This window comes from Eutrema salsugineum, unplaced genomic scaffold, assembly GCF_000478725.1.
Source record: "Eutrema salsugineum unplaced genomic scaffold, Eutsalg1_0 scaffold_10, whole genome shotgun sequence".
Classification (NCBI taxonomy): domain Eukaryota; kingdom Viridiplantae; phylum Streptophyta; class Magnoliopsida; order Brassicales; family Brassicaceae; genus Eutrema; species Eutrema salsugineum.
In genome coordinates, this window is record NW_006256908.1 from 11,442,067 (window position 1) to 11,467,723 (window position 25,657).

The 25,657-nt window shown below is 37.9% G+C and overlaps 6 protein-coding genes across 7 annotated transcripts; 2 read left to right on the forward strand and 4 right to left on the reverse strand.

Moving 5' to 3' along the window:
• Positions 1-3,602: 3,602 nt before the first annotated feature.
• Positions 3,603-4,921, forward strand: LOC18027759 (zinc finger protein 8). The gene is made up of 2 exons (XM_006411400.2): positions 3,603-4,479; positions 4,600-4,921. The coding sequence occupies exons 1-2, from the start codon at positions 3,721-3,723 to the stop codon at positions 4,684-4,686; spliced, it is 846 nt and encodes a 281-aa protein (XP_006411463.2). The 5' UTR covers positions 3,603-3,720; the 3' UTR covers positions 4,687-4,921.
• Positions 4,922-6,975: 2,054 nt separating this feature from the next.
• On the reverse strand, positions 6,976-9,152 carry LOC18027760. The gene is made up of 6 exons (XM_006411401.2): positions 8,980-9,152; positions 8,835-8,885; positions 8,221-8,272; positions 8,084-8,142; positions 7,931-7,976; positions 6,976-7,346 (listed from the first exon to the last, which is right to left on the reverse strand). The coding sequence occupies exons 1-6, from the start codon at positions 9,103-9,105 to the stop codon at positions 7,204-7,206; spliced, it is 477 nt and encodes a 158-aa protein (XP_006411464.1). The 5' UTR covers positions 9,106-9,152; the 3' UTR covers positions 6,976-7,203.
• Positions 9,153-9,317: 165 nt separating this feature from the next.
• LOC18027761 lies at positions 9,318-10,356 on the forward strand. Its single transcript, XM_006411402.2, has 2 exons — positions 9,318-9,944; positions 10,043-10,356. The coding sequence occupies exons 1-2, from the start codon at positions 9,344-9,346 to the stop codon at positions 10,240-10,242; spliced, it is 801 nt and encodes a 266-aa protein (XP_006411465.1). The 5' UTR covers positions 9,318-9,343; the 3' UTR covers positions 10,243-10,356.
• On the reverse strand, positions 10,332-15,765 carry LOC18027762. Its single transcript, XM_006411403.2, has 8 exons — positions 15,345-15,765; positions 14,548-14,916; positions 14,213-14,472; positions 13,780-13,921; positions 13,263-13,631; positions 13,024-13,155; positions 12,799-12,927; positions 10,332-12,700 (listed from the first exon to the last, which is right to left on the reverse strand). Exons 1-8 carry the CDS (start codon positions 15,456-15,458, stop codon positions 10,484-10,486), a joined length of 3,732 nt encoding a protein of 1,243 aa, XP_006411466.1. The 5' UTR covers positions 15,459-15,765; the 3' UTR covers positions 10,332-10,483.
• A 1,135-nt stretch (positions 15,766-16,900) lies between these two features.
• Positions 16,901-22,219, reverse strand: LOC18027763. 2 transcript variants are annotated; one of them, XM_006411404.2, is made up of 8 exons: positions 21,820-22,219; positions 21,025-21,393; positions 20,690-20,949; positions 20,259-20,400; positions 19,742-20,110; positions 19,513-19,644; positions 19,288-19,416; positions 16,901-19,164 (listed from the first exon to the last, which is right to left on the reverse strand). In XM_006411404.2, the coding sequence occupies exons 1-8, from the start codon at positions 21,931-21,933 to the stop codon at positions 17,059-17,061; spliced, it is 3,621 nt and encodes a 1,206-aa protein (XP_006411467.2). In that variant the 5' UTR covers positions 21,934-22,219; the 3' UTR covers positions 16,901-17,058. The 2 variants fall into 2 exon arrangements, with proteins under 2 accessions (XP_006411467.2, XP_024016768.1); XM_024161000.1 differs by having other exon boundaries at positions 20,690-20,952.
• Positions 22,220-23,215: 996 nt separating this feature from the next.
• Positions 23,216-25,600, reverse strand: LOC18027764 (probable protein kinase At2g41970). Its single transcript, XM_006411405.1, has 7 exons — positions 25,504-25,600; positions 25,145-25,398; positions 24,786-24,912; positions 24,414-24,687; positions 24,005-24,137; positions 23,809-23,895; positions 23,216-23,341 (listed from the first exon to the last, which is right to left on the reverse strand). The coding sequence occupies exons 1-7, from the start codon at positions 25,598-25,600 to the stop codon at positions 23,216-23,218; spliced, it is 1,098 nt and encodes a 365-aa protein (XP_006411468.1).
• Between the last annotated feature and the right edge of the window lie 57 nt (positions 25,601-25,657).

The following is a 25,657-nucleotide window of genomic DNA, read 5'->3' on the forward strand; positions in this document are numbered from 1 at the left end:
AAAAGCTTTAGACTTCCCAAAAGCTATAATAATACACATTTCACATTTGTATGTATTTACATTTTTATTGACATTTCACATACATACACTTGAGAGAGCCCATTCTCTTCGTATGTTGTTGTCACCGCCTATATGTATAAATTTTAATCATTCCATAAGGTTTATTTTTCATTTTTTTTTCTTTTTCCGTAACGCTTATTTTCAACTCTCTTTTCTTTATGGGTAATATGTATTCATATAATTTTTCTTCCACTCACTGACATTCTAAAATCAACGACTATATAAATTATCAAACATTGACACATGAATATTAAACGTTAATCGTTGGATATAATTTTAATAACATGAGTAAGAATATAGCTAGGATGCTACGTTTTTTTCGTAAAACCAAATGTAGAAATTCAGGAATGGTTGATGACACTGATTTGTAGAACATTGAAGGTTAGATTCTTAGTTCATTCGTTTGTTCTTATGCATGGGTTTGTATTATTTTATTCGCTAAATCTATTAGAAAGCTATATATTGGTAAAAACACATAGTCTCGCTGTCTCGGTTCAATTAACTCATTTTCACTAACTAGTAATTTTTGTTTTGTAAAAATTAAGCCTTTCTTTAATGTGTAGTGAATATCATACCGTTATGTGTAGTGAAGATCATACCGTTATGTGTAGTGAAGATCATACCTTGAGATATTTATTGATCGTGTCATTATTATTGTATAAAAAATAAATAATGAGTTTGGTGAGTTCGATGAAGTGATGGAGTGTTAGAGTAGATTGTTTAACACCGAAAGAGACCGGTGAGCTCTTCATGTTGTTTTTAACTCCACTTGCATTTGTTCTATAGCTTTTAATTTTGAGCTTCCTCTCATTCTTATTTTCTGTTTTCTTCTACTTAAAAATTAAAATATCTTTCACCATTTATTTTCTATATTACTTTGAAGTTCGGTCCTTATATATAGCTGAACATTGTGAGGTCACATACAACGAAAAGGACAAGATATGCTTGTCCCTCAAAATCTAGACTCCTTTTCTCTTCTTCTACTTCTGTATTTATGATCTTTATTTATTACTGGCCAAACAATTCATCAAAACTAACAAGGCGGAATTTGCATAAATATATGTATATAAGAGTGGAGGAGTTGAATCCAAGAAATGGATGTGAAGGCAAGAAAGTGAGAGATATGGTCCCCTCAACAAAAGCCATTAAATCTCTGAGCATATGACTGTGACTTTAATGGCAAAGCAAAGAGGTTTGCAATTGCATGATTCAATGAAGAGTTGCTGTTAGGGTTTGGGAGATTTGTGGGCTTTTAAGTGCATGTTTTTTTGTGGGGTTCGAATGCCATTCATGGGACCCAATTACATTTTCTCAGATTTGTTTTTGTTTTTGTTTCCTGATGGCCCTTTTATTTAGATTGGTTTTATACGTATTTAATTACTATATATGTGTTCTTGCTCTATAGTCTATACGTTTGTGTTTTCTTCAAGAGATTTCTAGTTCATTAGCTTGAAAAAATATTATATATCGACTTAAATATGGTGGATAGTGATTAGGACTTAGGAAATGAAAAAATGTCCAAATCCAAGGTTCTATGTAGACTCCGATATATCTTCTTCGTTACATATATATCTCTCTCTATATATATATATATATAATATTTCTTGGTTGTAAAAAGTCTTTTTCACTATTTTATACTACTAAATACTAAATTTTCTTATTAGTTTAAATTATTTAATAAGCTTAAAAGCTTAATCACTTATGATTTCCCAGGGATCTTTGATGTTTTAAATTATTAAATCGCATGTTAGGTTTAAACAGGGTTTCTTTGTGGGAAAATAAAGAGATGTGGACTCCTCTTGTGAAGTCCAAAATCTGCAAAATTATGTATGTAAATTAATGTAGTTTGGGACCAGTACTTCGCATGGACATTACCATAGTTGAATTTATTTCCCTTCTTACAAAACGTTTTGATTTGTCATATATCACATACACGTTATGTGAATCAGTGAATTTATGTATCGAAGTCACTCCTTAACAATTTTATAAAGGGGATTAAAGGAAATTCCATCTTAGACAATTTTGAATAAAGAACATTTTTTTTCTTATAAAAATATCGCTCACACTAATTACAATTTGTGTAAGTTATGACTTTTTTTTTTTCTTTAGAAGAGAATAGTTGACAGAAAAGGAATAGTTTAGCTATGCACAAATGGATATCCATATTCGAAATTTGAATACTTGAATGTATAGTTTGCATAAATTTACAACACATTTGAATCCCATATTTCTATTAGTTTTATCAACAAATTTGACCGAATAAAGTTAGAGTGTACATAAAAGGAATATGTAGTTCAAAACGATGAAGACGTACGTGGATCAAATTTTGCCAATTGATCGAGTTGATAAGTATCAACAGATTACACGGATGATAGGATGAGATCCTTACAAACAAAGATTCAATCTTTTGTTTAATTATCTGGTGATGGCATCAACTAGTTGATTATTAGCATCATTCAATGATCATGTACAAGGACCACCTCCCTCTGTAAGATCATCTATGCATCAGTGAGACAAAACATCCAAGAGGGTAAAAAACTGGTCCTTGAGAGAGAGAGAGAAGAGCTCTCTTTAATTAGATCTATCTCTTATCTCTCTATTAGTCTATTATTAGTAAGAAACCATGTACTTATACGTAGACATAATAACCAAATAGCTAGGTCCATGGTGTAAAAGAGTACACACCTAACTTCACCTTGCTAATGATCTCTTACCTACAAACTCTCACTCTTTTTAGTTCATCTCATTACTCACCATGACCCCATTTCATCTGCCAACGATCAATTTTGGTAAGTTTTTTTTGTCTTAGTTGCAACATTTGCAGGAATCACTTTTAAGAAACAACTAACAAAGAGGAGATAACTTTGAAAAAAGGAGAACTGATTGGAGTTTGAAGAGAAGGATATATATGAGTAATTGGTTAGCGAAGCGAATAAGGCCTCTCTATAAATTACCTTTATTTTTTTTTCATCTAAGAATTTTATTGATATATTAAAGCGCTCTCAGTTATACAAAACCGACAAGGGTCAAAATTCCTCCGGAAACAAAGCCGGCGAGTTTACAAAACCCCCGGAGGAAACAACTCCTACCCGGCCCGGAGAAATAAACATAGGGAAATAAACCTAAATGAAACCATACACAAGAAATAACTGATCACCCCAAAGTTATACTCTTCCAATAGTTCTCCGATCCTTCCTTCAAACTAGAGCATGCAAATGAAGAAGAAAAGTTACTCGAATATTCCCAATATTAGTTAAACTTGAGCCAAAAGAGTTAAATTGTTATAATATTTACAATATCATAAATGTGGCTCACAAGACAAGTATAAATAAGAAAATGTGTACTGTCTATAATTTTTGTTATTTACTCTTGATCTTTAGATTAAAAAAAAAACATGAAAAATAACATACATATAATTGAAATATTGATTAATCTCTTGTTATTTTTTTTTTAACTACTTCTAGTAAAGGTAAAATTTTAATATACACACGCGACCATACTGGTTTAAATAACAGTAAATTACCTTAAAAGAATTTGGGAACCTCTTTAAATTAATGCAAAACCTCATTCTCTTGTCTTTCTGTCTCTGAAACAGTCAACCTCATTCGTCTCAAACTCAACTCATTCTTCTTCTCTCTCTTTCTCTCTCTCTCTCTCTCCATGGACGAAACCAATGGACGAAGAGAAACTCATGATTTCATGAACGTCAACGTTGAATCTTTCTCTCAGCTTCCTTTCATCCGCCGTACTCCTCCCAAAGAAAAGAACTCCATTATTCGTCTCTTCGGCCAAGAGCTCGTCGGAGATAACTCCTCCGGTGCTGGTGCTCATCAACAAGAAGACTTCTCTGCAGATTCTTCTGATCAAACTACAACAATCAAGATCAACGACGAGAACTCTGATCAGAATGTCAAGGACAAGGACAAGGACAAAGAAAAAGACAATAATAACAACAGGAGATTCGAGTGTCACTACTGTTTCAGAAACTTCCCGACTTCTCAAGCCCTAGGTGGACACCAAAACGCTCACAAACGCGAACGCCAACACGCCAAACGCGGTTCCATGACGTCATACCTTAATCATCATCATCATCAGCCTGACCCTCATCACGTCTACGGCTTCCTCAACAGCCACCACCACCGTCACTATCCCTCGTGGACGACGGAAGCTAGATTCTACGGTGGTGGAGGAGGAGGAGGAGGACAACAACCGTCGTCGTATTACTCACGCACTCTTCCTCCTGCTGTTTCTAGTATCCCGCCAACTATCAACGGAAGTCCTTTGTGGCGTGTACCGCCTTCCACGTCAGCAAACCCTAGTCATGGCGTTTACTCAGCTTCAGCGTTTAGGAAGCGTGAGCAGGAGACTAAGGAGCCGAATTGGCCGTACAGATTGATGAAACCCAATGTGCAAGACCATGTGAGTCTTGATCTTCATCTTTGACCATCTTTCTTTTTTTACTTACAAAAAAAAAAAAAAGATTATCCGACCGTCATTATAACTTATTAGCAAGTGATGAGACTTGTTTGATCGGTGAAGCCAATTCTTTTGAGAGTGTTGGAGAAAAACAAAACGGCGCGGTGTTCATGTTTTGTAAGGAGAACCGGCATGATGTGTAGATCTTGAACCTTGGAGGTTTTTCTTTTTCTTTTTCTTTTTCAGATTCTGAGTTTATATTAATAAGGAAATGATATCTGATTAATATATATATATATATTCATCCATTTTGCTATCACGTTAGTGTGAATGATAACATTTATCACTATTCTTTTCTTTTTTGGTCTGTTCATCTCTAAGTTCTGTTATGGCTTCAAGATTGTAACATTCAGATAAAGAGGTACATTAAATTAAGAGCCATGGAAGTCACACACGTACGTACTTTCTCTGTTGTTGCAGTCGAGAAAATTCAAGTCTCGATCAATGTCTCATTAAGTCAAATCGTATGTCTTTTTAACCATTAAAAAAACCCACAAATCTCTTTAGATCCAAACGTTTACAGTCAGAGTTAAAATAAACGGTGTTTTACCGAACCAAGAGCCAAAGAAGAAAGCTCTTGATGTTGATGATGATGATGATTCGGTGACTGTGGGGATCACTGAAGACAATGGACAAGACAAAAGGGGAGAGAGAGAGAGAGAGAGAGTTGAGAAGTGAAAGTGGTCCATGATTTCAAATGTAGAGTTAGCCAAAGAGAGCTTTCACGTCTATCTCTCAACACACAGAACCTAAAGCTAAAGCTAAAGCCTTTCCTCAAAAGCTTTCTTCTTTAGTTTCTTTTCAAAACCTCTTTTTGGGCAATTCAAAGAGAATCATCAACCAAGCTGTCTACCATATATATACCCATTCATCATTTTTACCATGGTCAATGGAAAAAAAATACTTAGAATCCGCCCGCGACACATGACCATGTTTCTTGCTAATTGCCTTTAGAGAAGAGAGTTTTATATAAGCTCATATGCCTTAACAAGAAAAAGACCTACAAAACATCACAAATTATTAGTCGTATATCTGATGAGAAGAAGCAATGATATCAATCCTCGTACCTAACATCTGACCTTTCATGTGTTACAACACTAATCAAAACATTAAAGACAACTATATATAGCTATGACTTTTGCATAGACCATGACTTTTCTAGTTTTGGCATGGCCTTAACTCAATCACAGTTCACAGATATATGTGGCATTGCGTCGCACCATATATATACCACAATCAGATTTTTTTTGTTTTTTTTTTAGTTTACAACAAGTCATGGTGGTTAATAATGCCTATTTGCATTAGAATTACCACCTGTGGATGATGCATTACATACCAAAGCTAACCAATATGTAAAGATTCAAAGACAGAGCTAATCTGACTTGATGCTACTAGTAAAGGAAATGAAATGATAAGTGTATTCCTAAAACACGACAACTTGTAAAAGAAAAATGCAGTTTATAAGTCTTGTAGATACAATAATTGTAATTGAACAGATGAGAAACTTGTCATTGGTACTAATTAAATGATGTCTTGAAACGTTATAGCATGATTGGTAATATGAATATCTACTAATTAACTAACGTTATGCCACCAATCTCAAAGTGTAAACAGGTTATTTGTGATAGAGGCTGCTAGAACTTGCTATCCTATTTTACAGGGAAGGACCAAACGGTGCGAACTCAGCCTGTCAATTAAAAGGGTGGAGAGATAAGGTTTTTCAGACTCAAGTCTTTTGTTTTGAATGAAACTTTTGCAATAAGGAAGTTTTATTTATCACATGAGAACAAAAAAACAACCAAAAAAAACAAAAAGAAAGACATATATGCCCTCATGGAAACAGTTGTTTTGGATACAAAAAACTGCAGAGGCTAAACCAGAGAAGACAGTACATCTGAGAATTACGTGATGGTTTTATCAAATTATGGAAAATTTAAGGATATGGTGTCAAAGAGTTAACATCAAGAGCAGCTAGAAAAGGACCCCACTAAAGTTAATGCAGTGTAGAAGGAAGCATGTGATGAACAACATGATAAAAGAAGCACATAATAAAGACGTGTGAAGAGCATACACATACATTATATAACCTTAGGACCACTTTTCTCTGCTCACTTGTTTTTTTTTTCTTTCTTTCTTTTTCTTTTATCCAGAAATGCAAAGGACTAGTGGAATTTAAGGAACATCGGCCCACAACCCTAGGAACGTTGCAACTTGAGGATGATAGTTCCAACAGTACACATCTCAAACCCCTTTCAAAATCTGTTTCACACAAACTATGCAACCTGCCAAAAATGGTGGTCTTGTTTTGGTAACCAAAGCTACAGAAAGTCCCACCGAACCTATAGACCATGTGGTTAACAATCCTTTGGGACTCTAATTTCTTATATTATACTGGTTTTCAACATCTACTTCAGATGGTCTTATGTCAAAATTCTTTGCAAAAGTTAGATTTATTTGAAATAGGTAGCCACTGAGAAGACATAAAAGACATTATATCTTGTCTAAATATGTCGAAGAATTCAACATTATAGAGATGTGGTTTCTTAAGAGTATGACTTGACAAGGTAACCAAAAAGAAGAAGAAAAAAAACAAATACAAGGAGAGATTCTGAAATGAAGCTGTTCAAGCAGGGAGTGGAATACACTCTCGTTTATCTGTGCATGACTTCATTTAACCTCTTCTTTCTGAGTTCGAGAGAGATGAGCTTCTTCGATACGGCGGGTGAGCATAGAGATCCCATAATGTGAAGCACTTGAAGATGCATAATACGAGGTAACTGTCAGCTGAGCAAACTTCGGAAGCGCATAACCTACCAAGTTATAACACACGAACAAAGGTTCAGGTGCGTTCTTGAAAGAAAACAGACAGATGTATGTACAGATACACTGGGTACATAAAACAAAAGCCTACGTGCAAGAAGCTACTAACATGTCCACTACCACCTGGCATTTGTACGTTCTAAACAGATACGAAATACCAATCTTCTTGATAGGATAATGTTATTAATGCAAGTAATTCACCTAAGGGTAAAAGTTGCAAATCTACACTCTGCAACACACCTTGTTTCGTATTCCAACCATACAGTAATGAAAAAACGATCATGGCTTGTAAATTTTTTTGCATAAAGAACGAACACTCAGTATAGAGGAAATTTTTATATTAGCAGCCTCTTTGAATACGCAAACTCGACATGGACGTAAGTTCTTTGGGGTGACATAAAACAGAGAATTGCAGCAGATAGTAATCACAGAGGTTCAAACACACAAAATGTGAAGCCCTTTCACAAAATTTCAGGACAATCGACAGACATTCAATCACTAACGTAGGATATATACATATACATATATTTAGGCACAAAAAAAAAACCGAGTGAGAAGAAGAAGAATATGCTACCTCCAAAGGCAGCCCCTGCACCTGAATATCCTAGCAGCAATGGAACCTAAAAGCAAAATCAATAAGTGAGAAGCAGTGAGGTACTGTTAACAAACAAGGAGAAACAAGCAGAATTCCAGAACTAGGAGACAAGGCAAAAGTAAAATCACATACCCCTATAAGAAAGGAGAGCCGTTTTGACCCTGGAAACCGATTTTGAAGGTAGGGGATCCCTGAAAGACCAAAGAGATTATGAGATCCATTGTAGAAATGATTTTTAAGTATTTGATCAAAAGAGAATCATGTGATACCTGTGTTGAAAGCATGGACGGCACTAAGCAAGCCACCAATACCAGAACCAGCCTATAACACAAGAGACATCTAGTTAGAAACAGACTAGTACAACTACAAGCACAATCAGGTAACTCGATTTCCATGCTATCCAAAAAAGCTGAGACAGGCCAACCAAAAAAATTCAAAATAACAACTCAAACCCAGCAATTTGAATCAGAAATGGGCGAGCTGAAGATTTTAAAGACTATGATGCTCTGCATCCAACAGCTAAGACAAATAATTTCCAGTGAAAAAGCTTAAACACAATACTCTACTTAGACATTGCAATAGACCAAACTAACAAAACCCATCTCAGAGGTCAATGGAGAAAAAGGTTGAATTTTTACACGGCCAGCTGAGCAAACCAAAAGATCATAACGCAATCACCTAAGCTAAATTCAGCTGATTTGCCCACAAGTCAATAATCCAGTACACATAATTGCAACTAACCGAGCTTATTCTGACAGTAAAAAGAAGGAAACAAGACAGGTTCCGCAAAAATCAACCAAAATGATCCCCAGAACACAAAATCGAGATTGAGACTGAAAAAAATTCTCCAAAGAGATGTACGAGACAGCAAAGTTAAACTGACCACAGCAGCAGCATCGTGCAAAACTGAAGTGATCGCCCACTCTCCTTTTTCCTGATAACATTATCACAAGAACAAAAGAAATGAATTCTCAGACCAACTCAAAAACAACACAAAAAAAGGAGAAGAAAAAAACATGGTAGCTCACTGAATTAGGGTTTAAGAGAGAAAGGCAACGCGGACAGCGAGCGGAACCAAGACCAGGATTCATAGTCGGATCATAATCAAGATTCCCACGCCTCAGCTTCTCTTCGTATACTTGTCTCGTTCCCATCCCCTCTCTCTCTCTCTCCGATCACCGGCTCTTTTCTTCTCTGAAATTGTTCCACCGTCGCTACGCCATTAAATGAAGCTACCCAAAACATGCCCAATTAATCATTAATGGGCTTTCTTATTGCGGCCCAAATAAAGACACTACGTCATCGTCATCGTCTTCCAATTCGATATGCCCTACAAATAATCTCTCCTTGCTATCTTCTTCTTCGATTTAGTACAGAAAGCTGCAGTTTTCAATGCATTCCCTTTCGTTTCCATCTTCTTCCGCTCTACTGCCTTCTGTGTTTGCCTTGGATTCTTCACATCTTCTCTCTTTGCAACCAAAAAAGCTAAATCGTCTTCAAAGTAGTTCCTTTTCTCCAAAACTTGTTTCACTCTCACAGTCTTATGTCTCTCGTCACAGAGCGTTCTCTGTTTCTTCAACATCTCCTCCTCCAGAGGGGACAGTCTCCGTGGTAGATTTCCATGAGAAAGATTGGTCTTTTCTCGAATCTATGGAGCTCGACTCTCCTGAACATACCCAGAAGATGGAAAAGATCATAAAAGCTGGAGAAATATCCGAATCCTCGAGGGTTTTGGTTTCGATTAGCTCAGAAGCATTCGTTGATTGTCTGGTGGAATCTTCAGCTTCCCAGCTCTTGCTTATTGTCCATGACTCCCTTTTCGTCTTGGCCTGTGTCAAAGAAAAATACGACAAAGTCAAATGTTGGCAAGGAGAATTGATCTATGTTCCAGAGAAATGGTCTCCATTAGACGTCGTCTTTCTCTACTTTCTTCCAGCATTGCCTTTCGAGCTTGACGAGGTGTTCAAGACACTGTCCCAGCGTTGTTCCTCCGGTACATTGTCCTGACCCTTCTTCGTTCTTGGTCTCTCTCAGGCTAACACTTTTCGGTTCTTAGTTCCTAACATTAGTCTGGTCCAATGATTCTAACAGGTGCAAGAGTAGTAATCAGTCACCCGCAAGGTAGACAAGGCTTGGAGCAGCAAAGGAAGGAGTTTTCAGATGTGGTCGTCTCTGATTTACCTGATAATTCCACATTGATGAATGTTGCTAAGAAGCATTCGTTTGAGCTAACACAGTTTGTTGATGAACAAGGACTTTATCTTGCTGTTCTAAAGTTCTCCAAACAATAGATATTATGTCGGCGAGAATTATATATAATCTACTGTATTGAGAATTTTTGTTTTGTTCCAGTTGTGATGTAATGAGATACACCCGGCAATGGAGAATTATTCATTTTGAGTAAATCAAAACCTTTGAAAAGAAAGACAAACTCTTGCAGAGATCTTTACATGAAATAAAACCAGAGAGATTTTACTGCTTGATTACAATGTTCCAAGACGCCAAACAAACCAACAAAATGTATAAAACCCTTTAGAAGATGGAAAACCTCAAGCTGTTATCTGTCGCAAACAAGTTGTACTCTTCACCTACTGTGCTCTTTTTCTCCTTAGTATTATTTCCGGTGGGATCACCAAAAACATGGTCTCCTGTGAACTGCAAGGAGAAATCCCCCAAAATCCTATCTTTGGATTGAGCAGGATTAGGTTTACTTCCTGTAGACAGAGCCACCGGCCCTCCGAAGTGGAATAAGGAGAAGTTTTCGTCACTATCAGTTTCCGGACCTCTCCTGCTTGGAGTTTCCGCTGGATACATTCCTTTAAATTTCCCTTCATCCGCGTCCTTCAGAAAAATCTGTTCCAATGGCTCAAGAGTTTGAGCTTGCTCCACAGTGTTCACTGTGTTGGTTTCACCAAACGCATGGAAAACTGGAACTGGCCCGGAATTGAAAAAAGTTGCTGAATGGTTCAAAGGGGCTCCATACTGCACGCATAACGGGGACTCTCCATTCAGACTATATCCAAGAGGACCTGTGTATACATAACTGTTAGGATGAGGGAATGGCATTAATCCGTTGGCAGGAGCTGCAGACCAGGAGACTGGAGCTTGGTGATAGTAACCCAATGTTGAAGGAGCCTGGAAGACTGACAACGGTATACTCTGGTTAAGCATTTGGGGAAACATCATGCTTTGTGGCTGGGACATATAGGAACCAGTATTAACACCAGGTACCATATTTTCCATGTTTTGGCTAGGAACCGTAAAAGGAGTTTCTGATAATTTACTTTCCCCGTTTTCAGCTGAAAGGTTAGACATATTCTTCATCCTTAAAAGGTCTCTTTCATCGATTCTCTTCTCTGTCTCTTTCTCTGTCATCTTACCTTGGCAGTCAGGCATATGGTTTTCAGTATCTACTAGATCCTCTCTTCCTCTAGAGTGCTGACTGGCATCTTCAGAATCAGACGTCGAGGGGGATTCAGTGCTTCCGTTATTTGAAGCTGTATTGCTATCTCCTTCACTGATACATGAAGAGCAATTATCTGAACTGGAGGTTCTACTCATCATAAGATCTTTAGAGTACAGGTCATCGTTCTTCAGTTTTATGTCAACTTCCATCTTCTTCCCTTCCTTTATTGAATTTTTACAGAAGTCAGAGTCCTTGCTGCTGTCATTGACGATGACATTACCCAACATTTCTGTAGCCTTACATCGAGACAGTGTATCAGCTGACTTCGCAGCAGAGTTAAGATCTTCAAACTCCTCAGCCTTCAATGTTAAACATGTTGATTTGTCAGAATTTGAGCTGAGTCCTGGATGCTTCAGCTCCACGGAGTCTAACACCTTTCTCACATTTACTGGCTCCATCATAGAAGGATTTTGACTGATGGTCACTTTGCTTCTAGGTCTATAATCTGTTTCAGAATTCCTATTGGCTCGGTTAACTGGCTTGGAGACATCCAGATCAGGGTTTGATTTGAATATGGATTTAGGTTCTCGCATGCCTCTGTTAGATTCTACCTTTTCCCAGTATCCATTAATGGGTTTGCAACTGCAAGAGTGGTAATCATACCTCTCACTAATCCTGTTCTCTGAACATTGAGACCCCTCATGTGTCTTAATGCTATTTGGGCTACCCCCAGCCTTTACTCTTAAATTTTTCTTCGACCCGTTCAAATGCCTTGAAGACATATCAAATCTATCATTACAGTATCTTGCCTCAGCCCTACTGACAAAAGAAGTATTCTCCGAATATCTGCGTTTATCTGACCGCCTCAATGCATAATCAGGTTGAGGTTCTTTCCAGAATCTTGCTGTCTGATGAACAGGTCTGCAATTATCATTTGTGAAGCACCCGTTTCCATCTTCATGATCTATAACCTCTCTTTCAGTGGTATCACAAAAGTAGGTTTCCGCTCTTGGGGAAGTGCAACCATCCAAACACTCTCCATCTAGATCATCAGGAGAACCAGGAGGAGACAAATCTAAATCTCCACTTTCAATTCCAGACTCCTCGCAGCTTATAGTATTGTTCATTTCCTGATCAAGATTCAAGGAGCCTTTTTCTTCCCTTGATAAATTTGGCAACATCGCTTTATCACTAAATATTGGATTCTTCTGCTCCTTTTCTAGTTCTTTTTCCTTCAACCTCTCCTTTCTACGAAGTTTTTTCTCCCTTTCTTTTGTTCTTTTCCTTTCTTTTCGCTCCTCTTCTTCACGCTTTTCTTTCTCTTCTTCCTCCAGAAGTTTCTTCTGCAAGTATTAAGACAACGGAGTTGTTGGACAAAATAAGTGTAATATATCTTGTTAACAAAAAAAAAAAAAAATCCAATCAAGATAGCAAACAAAACCTGCTTCTCCAAGGTGACAATTTCCTTGCAGGCAATATGAATACGTTGCTCTAATAGTTTCGATGAAAGGCAGACAAATATACTGTGAGCATTTTGACGGGCTGTACCTTCTCTAAATGCCTTTTCAACCTGAGATATTATTATGAATAGATAGCAATGAATACACCTAAACACAACACAAAATAAAAATTCCTGGATACGAACTTAGAGGATTCTATAACAAACCTGCTCCTTGAAAATAACCGCTGCAGCATCTAGAAGAAACTCTCGCGCAAGTTCTGGACTCTTAGCGTGCTTTTGTGGACGCAGGCACTCACCATCAAGCTCATTCCCATCTTTGTCTACCATGATTTCATCCTTAAATAGCATCGGCAACAAAATAAAGATATTTTAACAAGGATATATCATATCTGCAAAAGTATCTGATGGCTTTCAGCCACAATGCTTGTGGATCTTCAATTTACCTCTTCTTCCTCAGCCTCTTCAGCATGCTCAAAAAACATTCGAATGCATTTCCCTCGTTTGATTGAAACAAAGCCATCTCCAACCACAAGCCTGGAGTGAACGCATTGTTGGCCTCTCAATGCATGGGCTTTGACGGATTTCTCGGAGGAGCGGCCATTTTTTTTAAATGCCCTGAGAGTAATGTAGCATTCGTGTAATCCACGAAGGTCTAGGCCATTGACTTGGGCACTCCCATCATTGCCAACACATTTGAACTCAAGGATATCAGATTCGCCTTCTTCAGTTCCAATTGCCCACTCGAAATGATGATATCCAGCATACTCTGTAAAATATTGACTCCAATCTGCTCGGACGGAATCAATGTCCACCTGAGAAATTGCAATTATACTTCTCATTCTACCTTTCAATATAAGCCACTCAGGTATATTGGTAAACTATACTCTTGAAAACCAGTGTTCTTGTAGCATAGGCTAGGAATCCAAAAAATAAGAGGAAAAGGTTAAGAAAGATAAGGACCTCATACTGAAAGGCTGTATCGGCAACACAAAACCAGTCGGTACATCGTGGTTCTCTTTGCATTCTTTTATGTTCCTTAAGCAATTTAAACTCCCGAATAACATTTCTTCTGCAGTCTCTACAAAACTTCTTGCAGTCGAATCTATAATTTAAAAGGTCAGCATATAACTTGATGAACGGGAAAAAAAGTCACAAGACCATATAACGAATAAAAAGATACATACGAAACTAAGTAATGCATGCAATGTAGGCATATCCTCAAAGTCCTAAATGCTAAATCCATAAAACAAAAATTCAATTTAAAATATGGTAACTTAAGTGGTATGAGTTCATAATACACCCTAATTGGAGAAACCAGATCATATCTCAAAACACTTTCTCAACTGAACTTGTGACAGAACATTCAAGAATACTGAATCAGCAAATAACAAACCTGTAAGTTAGTCTTTCTATGAAATCCTCTTCTTTCATTCTCAAAAGTGACTGTCGACTATCCTCTTCAAGCGCAGACCAAAAATCCACTAAAGTATCACAAGAGAGCCTTGTGACATGCAAACCACATGTTTCTCTTGTTCCATGACCTTTACCATAACCAGTCATCCCTTGACTTATCCATACCCGACCTCCACCACCACAAGCATCGGGATAGAGCAACTCACGTTCCCTCTCTCGAGCACGGGCACTTTCAAACACCTGCTACAGCCAATAGATTAGCTAGCTAAACTGAAGCGACCTGATCGAGAATAGGGAAACCTTGGATGAACTTACAGTGTGAAGCACTTTATAAGATTTCGCATACAAATAGCAGTCAAGAAGTGTGAGTGATCCATCGCGTGTTGTGGTGAGGCCGCCCCATTGATGAACAGCGGGGTCTTGCAACGCAACGGTACATCTGCTACTGACCACTGAGTTACAGTCAATTTGATCTTTTGAGGCTCCTGATCTGTTGCACGGAAGGTTTCCTATCGATCCTTTTTGTTGCAAGGACCTCCCATATGAAACAATCTGCAAGAAGCTTTCAAGCAGAAGGCCGTTGCATCTGGAACAGCACATGTTCTTGCGAGCTTGCTCAAACAGAGCCTGCTTGTCAATCCTGAGAAGCTCCTGCCTAGTTTTCGGCGACAGCTCACTCCAGAACTGTATAAGAGTTCAAACAAATTGGTTTCGAGTGTATTTATAACATCATGTTTTGTAAAAAAGAACTATGGGGGAAAACATGGAAGCACACATGTCCCCTATTTGACTCCATTTTCAGGCCTATTAATTAAGATATCTACTTCCAAGGATACATGGTTTTTTAAAGTATCAATGCTCGCAAAAATAAGGTTTTCGATTTATTTGATGAATCAAAAAGGGTTTGATGAGCATCATCTAAACTCAAATATCATTTCAGAACACAGACTCGGGTTTGCTAAATTCTCGAGCAAATCAACAACACCCATCACAAGTACTTCGACACTCAATAAGAAAAAGCTGAAAGGCAACGATCGAATCTGAGCTAAATTCAACGTCAAAATTCGGAGAATCCAATCAAAAAACGAGTTATAAGAAAATTAGAGAAGTACCTTGTGCAACTGATTGTAGCTGACTCCATCGACGTCCTTGGACCAAAACCCAGAAGAGTAATGCTCATTCTTCTGTGCTAAACCCGGCATCTTTTTACACTCGTCTGTGTTCATCAATTGATGATTCCTTAACCGCCTCCCAGACGGGCGCAGGCTAAGAAATCAAACGAGAAGCGAATCAAAATTCCGCCGAATCGGAAAATGAAATCACGAAAAAAGGTTCCAATCGGAAAGCATTCGATCGAGATCCTGTGGTATGCAGAATTGGGTAATCCTGAAAACCCAATTACAATATCTTTCCGGACTACGTCTTCTCGAATCCCAAAATGAAAGGAATCGAATCAAAATTGGATTGGACTGGATTGGAAAGAGACGCGACACAAGGTTCTTCGGGCGATGACGATGAGATTTGCAGCTAAGTATATATTATAGGGGAGAGAGAGAGAGGGTAAAAGAGGGGGAGGATCGTTAAAAAGTTAAAAAAAAAAAAAACCTAAAATATGCAGAGATATCTAAAATGTACTTTTCCTTGTTACAGTACCTTTCTTTACATTTGGGTAAATGTTTTTATTTTTAATGGGCTCATTATAATTTTTTTTGAAAAGAAATATATTATTATTACATATTTTGAGTCATATTATTACATATTTTTGGACCTAAAAAGGATTATTATTTGCTCTCTTTTTTGGTTAAAATTTTATTAGTAATTCTGAGGTACCTTTTTGGCATAGTATTGACGTTAATTTGAGAAATTGTTTTTTCTGTAAATATGTTTTTTTCTTGTAAATATTTTAGATATGTTATTTACATTTGTGGTTATAGTATGGTTTGTTTTGGACTTCAGCTTCATACGGCAAGGGAATTTGTGTGGGTCATGTGCGGGTGTCGTCATTATGTTTAATCCTTACTTGTTTTATTCATGATTTCAGAACTGATATGTAGTATGTGATGATATAAGATACTTATAAGATTACTATATTGCACATTATAAAACAGTAATCTCACACAATTTATTTCTGTTCTTATCGTGTACTATGAAAAGTTTATATCTCATTCCATATTGAGGCACATGCCTCTAAGAGTCTAAGTAATGACGCTTGTCTATTTAAAACAAAAATGAAAGAGATATAGTAGTATAAGTAATAATCATATGCAAATCATTGAAAATGTAATTAACGACATAGAAATCTTCAATCCACAATACTCTGACGACTAATTTTACTATTTCTTGCAATATTGACTCCTCAAAACAGAAACGAAAGAGGGCTTTAATCCAATGAAAAATATAAGTTACATTTGATTAAATAACAACAACTTATAAACAAGAATCATAGTTATTTGAACAGAAAAGAGAGCAAAAGAGCCATAACAAATTAACAATAACAACAACAAAAACAAGAGAAATGGTAAATTGGTTATTTAGGAAGTAGACTCAGGACCGGCCGGTTTAAAGTTAAGAAGAGGCTGAAGTGCCTTGAGGCCCTTGACAACGATGGTCATGTTTGGTCGGCGAGAATTATATATAATCCAGTGTTGTAATGAGATACACCCAGCAATGGAGAATTATTCATTTTGAGTAAATCAGAACCTTTGAAAAGAAAGACAAAAACTCTTGCAGAGATCTTTACATGAAATAAAACAAGAGAGATTTTACTGCGTTCAGGATTACAATGTTCCATAACGCCAAACAAACCCAAAAAATGTATAAAACCCTTTAGAAGATGGAAAACCTCAAGCTGTTATCTGTCGCAAACAAGTTGTACTCTTCACCTACTGTGCTCTTTTTCTCCTTAGTATTATTTCCGGTGGGATCACCAAAAACATGGTCTCCTGTGAACTGCAAGGAGAAATCCCCCAAAATCCTATCTTTGGATTGAGCAGGACTAGATTTACTTACTGTAGACAGAGCAACCGGCCCACCGAAGTGGAATAAGGAGAAGTTTTCGTCACTATCAGTTTGCGGACCTCTGCTGCTTGGAGTTTCCGCTGGATACATTCGCTTTAATTTCCCTTCATCCGCATCCTTTAGAAAAATCTGTTCCAATGGCTCAAGAGTTTGAGCTTGCTCCACAGTGTTCACTGTGTTGGTTTCACCAAACGAATGGAAAACTGGAACTGGCCCGGAATTGAAAAAAGTTGCCGAATGGTTCAAAGGGGCTCCATACTGCACGCATAACGGGGTCTCTGCATTCAGACTGTATCCAAGAGGACCTGTGTATACATAACTGTTAGGCTGAGGGTATGGCATTAATCCGTTGGCAGGAGCTGCAGACCAAGAGACTGGAGCTTGGTGATAGTAACCCAATGTTGAAGGAGCTTGGAAGACTGACAACGGTATACTCTGGTTAAGCATTTGGGGAAACATCATGCTTTGTGGCTGGGACATATAGGAACCAGTATTAACACCAGGTACCATATTTTCCATGTTTTGGCTAGGAACCGTAAAAGGAGTTCCTGATAATTTACTTTCCCCGTTTTCAGCTGAAAGGTTAGGCATATTCTTCATCCTTAAAAGGTCTCCTTCATCGATTCTCTTCTCTGTCTCTTTCTCTGTCATCTTACCTTGGCAGTCAGGCATATGGTTTTCAGTATCTACTAGATCCTCTCTTCCTCTAGAGTGCTGACTGGCATCTTCAGAATCAGACGTCGAGGGGGATTCAGTGCTTCCGTTATTTGAAGCTGTATTGCTATCTCCTTCACTGATACATGAAGAGCAATTATCTGAACTGGAGGTTCTACTCATCATAAGATCTTTAGAGTCCCTGCTGCTGCCATTGACGATGACATTACTCAACATTTCTGTAGCCTTGCATCGAGACAGTGTATCAGCTGACTTCGCAGCAGAGTTAAGATCTTCATTCTCTTCAGCCTTCAATGTTAAACATGAAGCTGCTGATTTGCCAGAATTTGAGCTGAATCCTGGATGCTTCAGCTCCACGGAGTCCAACACCTTTCTCACATTTACTGGCTCCCTCATAGAAGGATTTTGACTGATGGTCACTTTGCTTCTAGGTCTATAATCAGATTCAGTATTCCTATTGGCTCGGTTAACTGGCTTGGAGACATCCAGATCAGAGTTTGATTTGACTATGGTTTTAGGTTCTCGCATGCCTCTGTTAGATTCTACCTTTTCCCAGTATCCATTAATGGGTTTGCAACTGCAAGAGTGGTAATCATACCTCTCACTAATCCTGTTCTCTGAACATTGAAACCCCTCATGTGTCTTAATGCTATTTGGGCTACCCCCAGCCTTAGATGCTTTTACTCTCAAATTTTTCTTCGACCCGTTCAAATGCCTTAAAGACATATCTAATCTATCATTACAGTATCTTGCCTCAGCCCTACTGACAAAAGAAGTATTCTCCGAATATCTGCGTTTATCTGACCGCCTCAATGCATAATCAAGTTGAGGTTCTTTCCAGAATCTTGCTGTCTGATGAACAGGTCTGCAATTATCATTTGTAAAGCACCCGTTTCCATCTTCATGATCTATAACCTCTCTATCAGTGGTATCACAAAAGTAGGTTTCCGCTCTTGGGGAAGTGCAACCATCTAAATCTCCAGTTTCAATTCCAGACTCCTCGCAGCTTACAGTATTGTTCATTTCCCCATCAAGATTCAAGGAGCCTTCTTCTTCCCTTGATAAATTTGGCAGCATCGCTTTATCACTAAATTTTGGATCCTTCTGCTCTTTTTCTAGTTCTTTTTCCTTCAACCTCTCCTTTCTACGAAGTTTTTTTTCCCTTTCTTTTGTTCTTTTCCTTTCTTTTCGCTCCTCTTCTTCACGCTTTTCTTTCTCTTCTTCCTCCAGAAGTTTCTTCTGCAATTGTTAAGACAACGGAGTTGTTGAACAAAATAAGTGTAAAATATCTTGTTAAATTGAGTACTGTAAATAAATAAAAAAAAAAAAAAAAAAAAACCCAATCAAGATATCAAACAAAACCTGCTTCTCCAAGGTGACAATTTCCTTGCAGGCAATATGAACACGTTGCTCTAATAGTTTCGATGAAAGGCAGACAAATATACTGTGTGCATTTTGACGGGCTGTACCTTCCCTAAATGCCTTTTCAACCTGAGATATTATTATGAATAGATAGCAATGAATACACCTAAACACAACACAAAATAAAAATTCCTGGATACGAACTTAGAGGATTCTATAACAAACCTGCTCCTTGAAAATAACCGCTGCAGCATCTAGAAGAAACTCTCGCGCAAGTTCTGGACTCTTAGCGTGCTTTTGTGGACGCGGGCACTCACCATCAAGCTCATTCCCATCTTTGTCTACCATGACTTCATCCTTAAATAGCATCGGCAAATATTTTAACAAGGAAATATCATATCTGCAAAAGTATTTGAAGGCTTTCAGCCACAAAGCTTGTGAATATTTAATTTACCTCTTCTTCCTCGGCCTCTTCAGCATGCTCAAAAAACATTCGGATGCATTCCCCTCGTTTGATTGAAACAAAGCCATCTCCAACCACAAGCTTGGAGTGAACGCATTGTTGGCCTCTCAATGCATGGGCTTTGACGGATATCTCGGAGGAGCGGCCATTTTTTTTAAATGCCCTGAGAGTAATGTAGCATTCGTGTAATCCACGAAGGTCTAGGCCATTGACTTGGGCACTCCCATCATTGCCAACACACTTGAACTCGAGGATATCAGATTCGCCTTCTTCAGTTCCAATTGCCCACTCGAAATGATGATATCCCGCGTTCTGTGTAAAATATTGACTCCAATCTGCTCGGACGGAATCAATGTCCACCTGAGAAATTGGAATTACACTTCTCATTCTACCTTTCAATATAAGCCACTCAGGTATATTGGTAAACTATGCTCTTGAAAACCAGTGTTCTTGTAGCATAGGCTAGGAATCCAAAAAATAAGAGGAAAAGGTTAAGAGAGATAAGGACCTCATACTGAAAGGCTGTATCGGCAACACAAAACCAGTCGGTACATCGTGGTTCTCTTTGCATTCTTTTATGTTCCTTAAGCAATTTAAACTCCCGAATAACATTTCTTCTGCAGTCTCTACAAAACTTCTTGCAGTCGAATCTATAACTTAAAAAGGTCAGCATATAATTTGATGAACGGGAAAAAAAGTCACAAGACCATATAACGTATAAAAAGATACATACGAAACTAAGTAATGCATGCAATGTAGGCACATCCTCAAAGTCCAAAATGCTAAATCCATAATAAATTTTCAATTTAAAATATGGTAACTTAAGTGGTATGAGTTCATAATACACCCTAATTGGAGAAACCAGATCATATCTCAAACGCTTTCTCAACCGAACTTGTGACAGAACATTCAAGAATACTGAATCAGCAAATAACAAACCTGTTAGTTAGTCTTTCTATGAAATCCTCTTCTTTCATTCTCAAAAGTGACTGTCGACTATCCTCTTCAAGTGCGGACCAAAAATCCACTAAAGTATCACAAGAGAGCCTCGTGATATGCAAAGCACATGTTTCTCTTGTTCCATGACCTTTACCATAACCAGTCATCCCTTGACTTATCCATACCCGACCTCCACCACCACAAGCAACGGGATAGAGCAACTCACGTTCCCTCTCTCGAGCACGGGCACTCTCAAACACCTGCTACAGCCAATAGATTAGCTAGCTAAACTGAACCGACCTGACCGAGAATAGGGAAACCTTGGATGAACTTACAGTGTGAAGCCCTTTATAAGATTTCGCATACAAATAGCAGTCAAGAAGTGTGAGTGATCCATCGCGTGTTGTGGTGAGGCCTCCCCATTGATGAACAGCGGGGTCTTGCAACGCAACGGTACATCTGCTACTGACAACTGAGTTACAGTCAATTTGATCTTTTGAAGCTCCTGATCTGTTGCACGGAAGATTTCCTATTGATCCTTTTTGTTGCAAGGACCTCCCAAATGAAACAATCTGCAAGAAGCTTTCAAGCAGAAGCCCGTTGCATCTGGAACAGCACATGTTCTTGCGAGCTTGCTCAAAGAGAGCTTGCTTGTCAATCCTGAGTAGCTCCTGCCTAGCTTTCGGCGACAGCTCACTCCAGAACTGTATAAGAGTTCAAACAAATTGGTTTCGAGTGTATTTAACATCATGCTCAGTGAAAAAGAATTACGAGGGGAAAACATGAATGCGCACAAGTCCCCTGTTTGACTAGATTTCCAGGTCTATTAATTAAGACATCAACTTCCAAGGATACATGGTTTTTTAAAGTATCAATGCTCGCAAAAATAAGGTTTTCGATTGATTTGATTCATCAAGAAGGGTTTGATGGGCATCATCTAAACTCAAATATCATTTCAGAACACAGATTCGGGTTTGCTAAATTCTCGAGCAAATCAACAACACTCATCAAAAGTACCTCAACACCAATAAGAAAAAGCTGAAAGGCAACGATCGAATCTGAGCTAAATTCAACGTCAAAAATCGGAGAATCCAATCAAAAAACGAGTTATAAGAAAAGTAGAGAAGTACCTTGTGCAACTGATTGTAGCTGACTCCATCGACGTCCTTGGACCAAAACCCAGAAGAGCAATGTTCATTCCTCTGTGCTAAACCCGGCATCTTTTTACACTCGTCTGTGTTCATCAATCAATGATTCCATAACCGCCTCCCATACGGGCGCAGGCTAAAAACTCAAACGAGAAGCGAATCAAGATTCCGCTGAATCGGAAAACGAAATCACGATAAAAATTTCCAATCGGAAAAGTGAGGAAAGCATTCGATCGAGATCCTATGGTATGCCGAATTGGGTAATCCTGAAAACCCAATTACGATATCTTTCCGGATTACGTCTTCTCGAATCCCAAAACGAAAGGAATCGAATCAAATTTGGATTGGATTGGATTGGAAAGAGACGCGAAACAAAGTTCTTCGGGCGATGACAATGAGATTTGCAGCTAAGTATATATTATAGGAGAGAGAGAGACAGTAAAAGAGGGGAAGGGTCGTTAAAAAGTTTAAAAAAAAAAAAAAACTTAAAATATGCAGAGATATCTTTCTTTTATATTTGGGTAAATATATTTTTTTTCAATGAGCTCATTATTAATTCATTTTTGTTTGTTCGGAAAAAGGGATGATTATTATTATTTTTGACAAAAAAGGATGATTATTATTTATTATTATTATTGAAAAAAATGGATTATTGTTTTTTTGTTAAAAACTGATTGGTATATCTGAGCAACGGATCCTAAGCACCTTTTTTGGGCATAGTATGAAAATTTGAGATAATCGTTTTTTATGTGAATATTTTAGATATGTTATTTACAGTTATGGTTATAGTGTGGTTTGTTTCGCGGACTTCAGCTTCATACGACAAGGGAATTTGTGGGTCATGTCCGGATGTCGTCATTATGTTTAATTCTCACTTGTTTTATTCATGCTTTGAGAACTGATATGTAGTATATATGTGATGATATAAGAAACTTATAAGATTACTATATTGCACATTATAGAACAGTTAACTCACACATTTTATTTCTGTTCTTATCGTGTACTATGAAAAGTTTATGTATCTCATTCCATATTGAGGCACATGCCTCTAAGATGGCGCTTGTCTAGTTAAAACAAAAATGAAAGCAACCAATGACATATCAATCTTCATTCCATAATATTCTGAAAACTAATTTGCTATTTCTTGCATTGACTCCTCACAACAGTGAAAGTGTTGATTCAGAATTCGATTCAAGGCTTAAAATACAAATAAGAAAGAGGGCTTTAATCCAATGAAAAATATAAGTTACATTCGATAAAATAACAACAACTTATAAACAAGAATCAGAGTTATTTGAACAGAAAAGAGAGCAAAAGAGCCATAACAAATTAACAATAACAACAACAACAAAAATAAGAGAAATGGTAAATTGGTTATTTAGGAGGCAGACTCAGGACCGGCCGGTTTAGAGTTAAGAAGAGGCTGAAGTGCCTTGACAACGATGGTCATGTTTGGTCGGAAGTCTGCCTCGTACTGAACACACAAAGCCGCCACGGCTGCCAACTGTCCGATCACCCACAGATAAAATTCAACATTACAAAACAAAACGAAAAAGATCCTTAGCCACCAACTTGGAATAGATCATGTCCCTAGTTTCAATATAAGACGGGGAAAAAAAATTCTAAATGCATTCATACACTCAACGTAACTCATTCTCAGTATATACAAATGTTAGAGTTCAACATCCCAAATAAGAAAAAAAAAACTAAATTAGTATATGAACAACATATAATTTTATTTACTGTCAATCAGTTTTGCATTTGAAAGCCATGAAGCTTAGCATAAAACATGTGGTTTCTATGGAAGTTTTTACAAACGAAATCATCTCTAAATGATCTACATGCCGAAAGTTTTCTATATTGTAAGATAACTAGGATTGCGTATAGCGATTTCATAGTTAAAGGTCTATAAGTTATGATACCAATCATCGAAATATCTTATTATTTGACAAAAGAAAATGTAGGACGGACCTTGGCGACTGCTTTGGGAGGGAAGTCATTGTTAAGCTTAGGATCTATGCATTGTTTGACTTTGTCTTCACTTAGTCTCGGAGTTGCCTGCAAAAAACATGCCAATAGTAAGAGAGTTATGGATCCTTTTTCGAATATAATATATATATATATATATATATATATATATATATATTACTTTGATTTGTGTACGTACCCAAGTAACAAGACTTTGTTGGCCTTTAGGCATGGTATGATCTACGGGTTTTCTTCCCGTCAAGAGCTCCAAAAGCACAACACCAAAACTGTACACATCACTCTTCTGTGTTATCTGCCCCGTCATAGCATACCTAAGCCAAAAACACTCTTTACGTTATTTTCTCAAGAACAATCTGATTGTTATAAACGCAAGCAAATACTTATGTATTAGCTAGTTCTAATAGTTGGTTTATTTAATAATTTATTTATGTTATTAAAAACATGTTTTGTGTAAACTGTAAACGCATAATTGCGATTGACATATGCATTTACAGATTCACAGTTTCCAAAAGAATTTTGATAATAGAGTACTATGTGTATGTGAGGTAATATAAAGACATGAATTAATGGGGTTTATGGTATAATACTCAGGAGCGTGATAGCCGAAGGTTCCCAAGACACGAGTAGAGTGAAGCCTAGCCGCAGTATCGGAGGATGCGTTGGTCAAGTTGAAATCAGCCATTTTGGCCACAAAGTCATTAAACAACAAGACATTGCTCGACCTCACGTCCCTGTGGACAATTGGTGGCTGGACCTTCTCGTGAAGGAACTCAAGCCCCTTGGCTGCTCCATACGCGATCTTCACCCTTTGGTTCCAGTTCAGTACCGGCCCTGGCTCAGCCCCTTGCACGCCCTTTCTCCCTAAAGATTCGATTCATATATGTATGTATATATCACAAAGATACTATATATGAACTAAAACATGAGTTAGTAGTGAGAGAGTTGAATTATTAAAGTACCGTGTAATACATCGTGTAAAGAACCTTTGGTTGCAAACTCGTAGATGAGAATGCGGTTATTTGCTTCCAAGCAGTAACCCATCAACTCCACAAAATGTTCGTGTTTGAGCCGTGATACCACCGATAACTTGCCATTTTAAATTTATAGAAATTACATATTAGACTAGAAAACACCATTAAGAATGAGATTGATCTACTCGGTGATACAGTCCACAAAATAAATAGAAGATTGATTGGAGTTTGGCTAACTGTGGACAGATTGATCAAATTTTAGCTCCTAAGGGAGCAAATGACAGAAGATTGATAGATATTTGGCCTATAGGGAGTGTAGAAGAAGCTTGATGGGATTTGATGAGTACCTGTGATGTGAAATCTGAGTCAGGTTCTTCAGAAGAACTAGCGTCAAGCTTCTTGATAGCAACATCATTGCCCTTATACTTGCCGTAGAAGACACGACCATAAGAACCTTCACCAATCAATGCCTTGTTGCCGAAGTTACCAGCCATTCTGTTTAACTCATCCAATGCAACAGCTGGGATCTCTATGGGTAAAACCTTTGCAGGAGCTCCCGATCTCGGTGCGTTCGGATTCCTCGGCTCTCCTCTATTTCCGCCTATTCACACAAACGCGGAACGCCAGAACGCAAACGCTCGTGATGAAACTCAGCACATGTATAAAGAAGGGATTAGTGGTGATTTGAAGAATATAAGGATTTTACCGCCAAAATTGGGATTTCCGGCCTTGTTAGGAGGGGCCGCATACTGGTTTGCGGGCGGACCGGCGGGTTCCTCATCCGCACCACCGCAACAGAACATATTTTCAGATCTTTTGGACAAACACGTGTGTTTTTGTCTTTGTGTTTCGGTTCTGTT

Bases quoted from the DNA above. Each gene is read 5' to 3' on its own strand.
- LOC18027761 (XM_006411402.2), top strand. From the start codon at position 9,344: ATGCATTCCCTTTCGTTTCCATCTTCTTCCGCTCTACTGCCTTCTGTG. The intron at 9,945-10,042 runs GTACATTGTCCT...TGATTCTAACAG, and splicing joins GTCCCAGCGTTGTTCCTCCG to GTGCAAGAGTAGTAATCAGT.
- LOC18027760 (XM_006411401.2), bottom strand. From the start codon at position 9,105: ATGGGAACGAGACAAGTATACGAAGAGAAGCTGAGGCGTGGGAATCTT. The intron at 8,273-8,834 runs GTCAGTTTAACT...CTTGTGTTATAG, and splicing joins TGCACGATGCTGCTGCTGTG to GCTGGTTCTGGTATTGGTGG. The intron at 7,977-8,083 runs GTATGTGATTTT...TTTTGCTTTTAG, and splicing joins GGCTCTCCTTTCTTATAGGG to GTTCCATTGCTGCTAGGATA.
- LOC18027764 (XM_006411405.1), bottom strand. From the start codon at position 25,600: ATGTTCTGTTGCGGTGGTGCGGATGAGGAACCCGCCGGTCCGCCCGCA. The intron at 23,896-24,004 runs GTACGTACACAA...TGTTTTTTGCAG, and splicing joins AACAAAGTCTTGTTACTTGG to GCAACTCCGAGACTAAGTGA. The intron at 23,342-23,808 runs GTCCGTCCTACA...GTGATCGGACAG, and splicing joins CTCCCAAAGCAGTCGCCAAG to TTGGCAGCCGTGGCGGCTTT.
- LOC18027763 (XM_024161000.1), bottom strand. From the start codon at position 21,933: ATGAACACAGACGAGTGTAAAAAGATGCCGGGTTTAGCACAGAGGAAT. The intron at 20,401-20,689 runs GTTTGTTATTTG...TTTAAGTTATAG, and splicing joins ATAGAAAGACTAACTAACAG to ATTCGACTGCAAGAAGTTTT. The intron at 20,111-20,258 runs GTCCTTATCTCT...CCAATTTCTCAG, and splicing joins ATACAGCCTTTCAGTATGAG to GTGGACATTGATTCCGTCCG.
- LOC18027762 (XM_006411403.2), bottom strand. From the start codon at position 15,458: ATGAACACAGACGAGTGTAAAAAGATGCCGGGTTTAGCACAGAAGAAT. The intron at 14,917-15,344 runs GTACTTCTCTAA...ACTCTTATACAG, and splicing joins GCTACAATCAGTTGCACAAG to TTCTGGAGTGAGCTGTCGCC. The intron at 13,156-13,262 runs GTAAATTGAAGA...ATGCTATTTAAG, and splicing joins AAGAGGCTGAGGAAGAAGAG to GATGAAATCATGGTAGACAA.
- LOC18027759 (XM_006411400.2), top strand. From the start codon at position 3,721: ATGGACGAAACCAATGGACGAAGAGAAACTCATGATTTCATGAACGTC. The intron at 4,480-4,599 runs GTGAGTCTTGAT...TGATCGGTGAAG, and splicing joins AACCCAATGTGCAAGACCAT to CCAATTCTTTTGAGAGTGTT.